Source organism: Solanum tuberosum, unplaced genomic scaffold, assembly GCF_000226075.1.
Source record: "Solanum tuberosum cultivar DM 1-3 516 R44 unplaced genomic scaffold, SolTub_3.0 scf00033, whole genome shotgun sequence".
Classification (NCBI taxonomy): Eukaryota; Viridiplantae; Streptophyta; class Magnoliopsida; order Solanales; family Solanaceae; genus Solanum; species Solanum tuberosum.
This window is the reverse complement of record NW_006238959.1, coordinates 1181969-1183863: the sequence shown is the minus strand read 5'-3', so window position 1 is coordinate 1183863 and position 1895 is coordinate 1181969. Positions and strand designations below refer to the sequence as shown.

The window sequence follows — 1895 nt, the reverse complement described above, 5'->3', positions numbered from 1 at the left end:
CCTCCTCCCCTCCCCAAACCAATAACATCTAAATCACTATATCTAAACCTTATGGAGACTGACATGGCATCAAAGTTGATCACTATTGTCGATTATAGGCCGGAAGCAATTAATCATATATATATATGGGTTACTCAACCAGGCCTTCACTGACAAAGATTGTGAGTCGGGTACTTGGCTGGATTCAAAGCTATGTTCAGGATGAAATATTCCATGGGCCACCACAAAGGCCAAAATTGTATGCTCATACCTGACTGCGGAGGCAAGGACATGGATGTCGATAGTGTGCAACCGTATTTCCCCAAGTGGGAATATTAGTAACATTCTGGTGTTGCAAGCTCAGATAGTGGCTTGGTTATATGAGCAATGCCCATACTACGAACGCCATTAAAGCAAAATCAACATCCTTATTACAGATAGCCTTCGAACGCAAGTTGATGCCACTCGAAATCAGCACAGATTGTAAAGATATCATTACTCTCGTACATGATCATCCTACTTATTCAAAGGAGTTATTGCAGAAGCTGGGGAACCCCCCAATTCAGCATAACTTTAGAGGAACAAATCAAGTCGTGGATGCACTAGCGAAGGAGGGGACTAATCTAACACAACCAGATTCCTTTTTGTGTTATGAAGTTTCACCGTTGTTTTGTCTTGGAAAAGCTAGAAGCAGTTATAGCGGGAACTTGTTTTGTTAGGATGACTGATGCCCCTACAAATGTAGATGAATGTATTAATACTAGTAGTAGAAACACCCCTTCCCTTAGCATCAATAGGGGGCTACTAGACACGTTACATCTCTATACTAGCATGAGTAACATGCCACTATCTTTTATGAACGAATATTAGTATTTTGTTAACCAAAAAAAAAGAGTTCAAGTTTGTGCAAAAATTTAAGGGTCGCTATATTATAGTTCAAATATACATATATAACTTTTTGAATATATAGTCCCAAATTCTATAGCTATTACAACGTTTGTGCAAGGCGCGCACACATAAAGACTAGTAAATAAGCAAGAACTATGAATACACAAAGATTGATACAAAATATCAAAACTAATAATTAGTCTTGAGCTTCATTACAATTATAATTATCACAAGTAGTTTTCAAGTTTTTGACAATTTCACAATATGCATTATGTGCAGCCCTATTTAGAGCAATTAATTTCTTGCCACTAAATTTTCCCTTGCCGGCAAATTTACCAGCAAAAACTTCAATTTCTCCGGTTTTTTCCCATGTATCGATAAGTTTAACACTCCATCCATTTCTTTGGCAAGCCTCATAGAATTTTGTAACTGGATGAGTCTCTAGATTTTCTAGAGTAATCATAGGTTGCAACAAATTTTCTACCACCTGTCCAAAGTTCAACTTGTTGATATAAGTTTCTTCTATACACACATGAGGGCTTATTTAAAATCTAAAGTTAGTAGGTGATATTGTAGTCACGATATTCAGTAGTCCTTCTGTTTCAGTTTATGTGAAAGCGTTTGAAGTACAAGGGATAAAAGAAGAGTATGAAATTAGGTGTAGATTCTTCAAGAAAAAAGATTATAAAATTTACATATTTTAAAATCAGACGGAAGGTACTATAAATCAACACAACTAATGGTCCATAATATTTTTAAAATGTTTGAAAACACTGATGTGAAAGAAAAGACTATTTACCCCTCAAAACAGTAATATGTACATATAAAATGAGACGAAAAAAGTATTATTCCCTTCATTTTAAAATATTTGTCATAATTTTTTGTCGAGAGTCAAACAGTTTAAACTTTAGCCTATATTTTAAGATGTATTTGTTCATCATACACGTTCGTGCATGCAAATAATATGTAAGTATGGACAATGTACAAGTACAACCACTTTCATAATACTACAACCCCCCCCCCCCCCA

At 35.4% G+C, this 1895-nt stretch overlaps 1 protein-coding gene across 1 annotated transcript in view; it reads right to left on the bottom strand.

Moving 5' to 3' along the window:
• Positions 1 to 917: 917 nt before the first annotated feature.
• The window catches only part of LOC102598686 (ribonuclease 3-like protein 3), a 3636-nt gene continuing 2658 nt past the window's right edge, over positions 918 to 1895 (bottom strand). Inside the window, exon 3 of the mRNA XM_006342226.2 lies at positions 918 to 1354. Within this exon, the coding sequence (XP_006342288.1) occupies positions 1064 to 1354 (291 nt within the window). The 3' untranslated portion in view covers positions 918 to 1063. The remainder of the gene's footprint in view (positions 1355 to 1895) is intronic.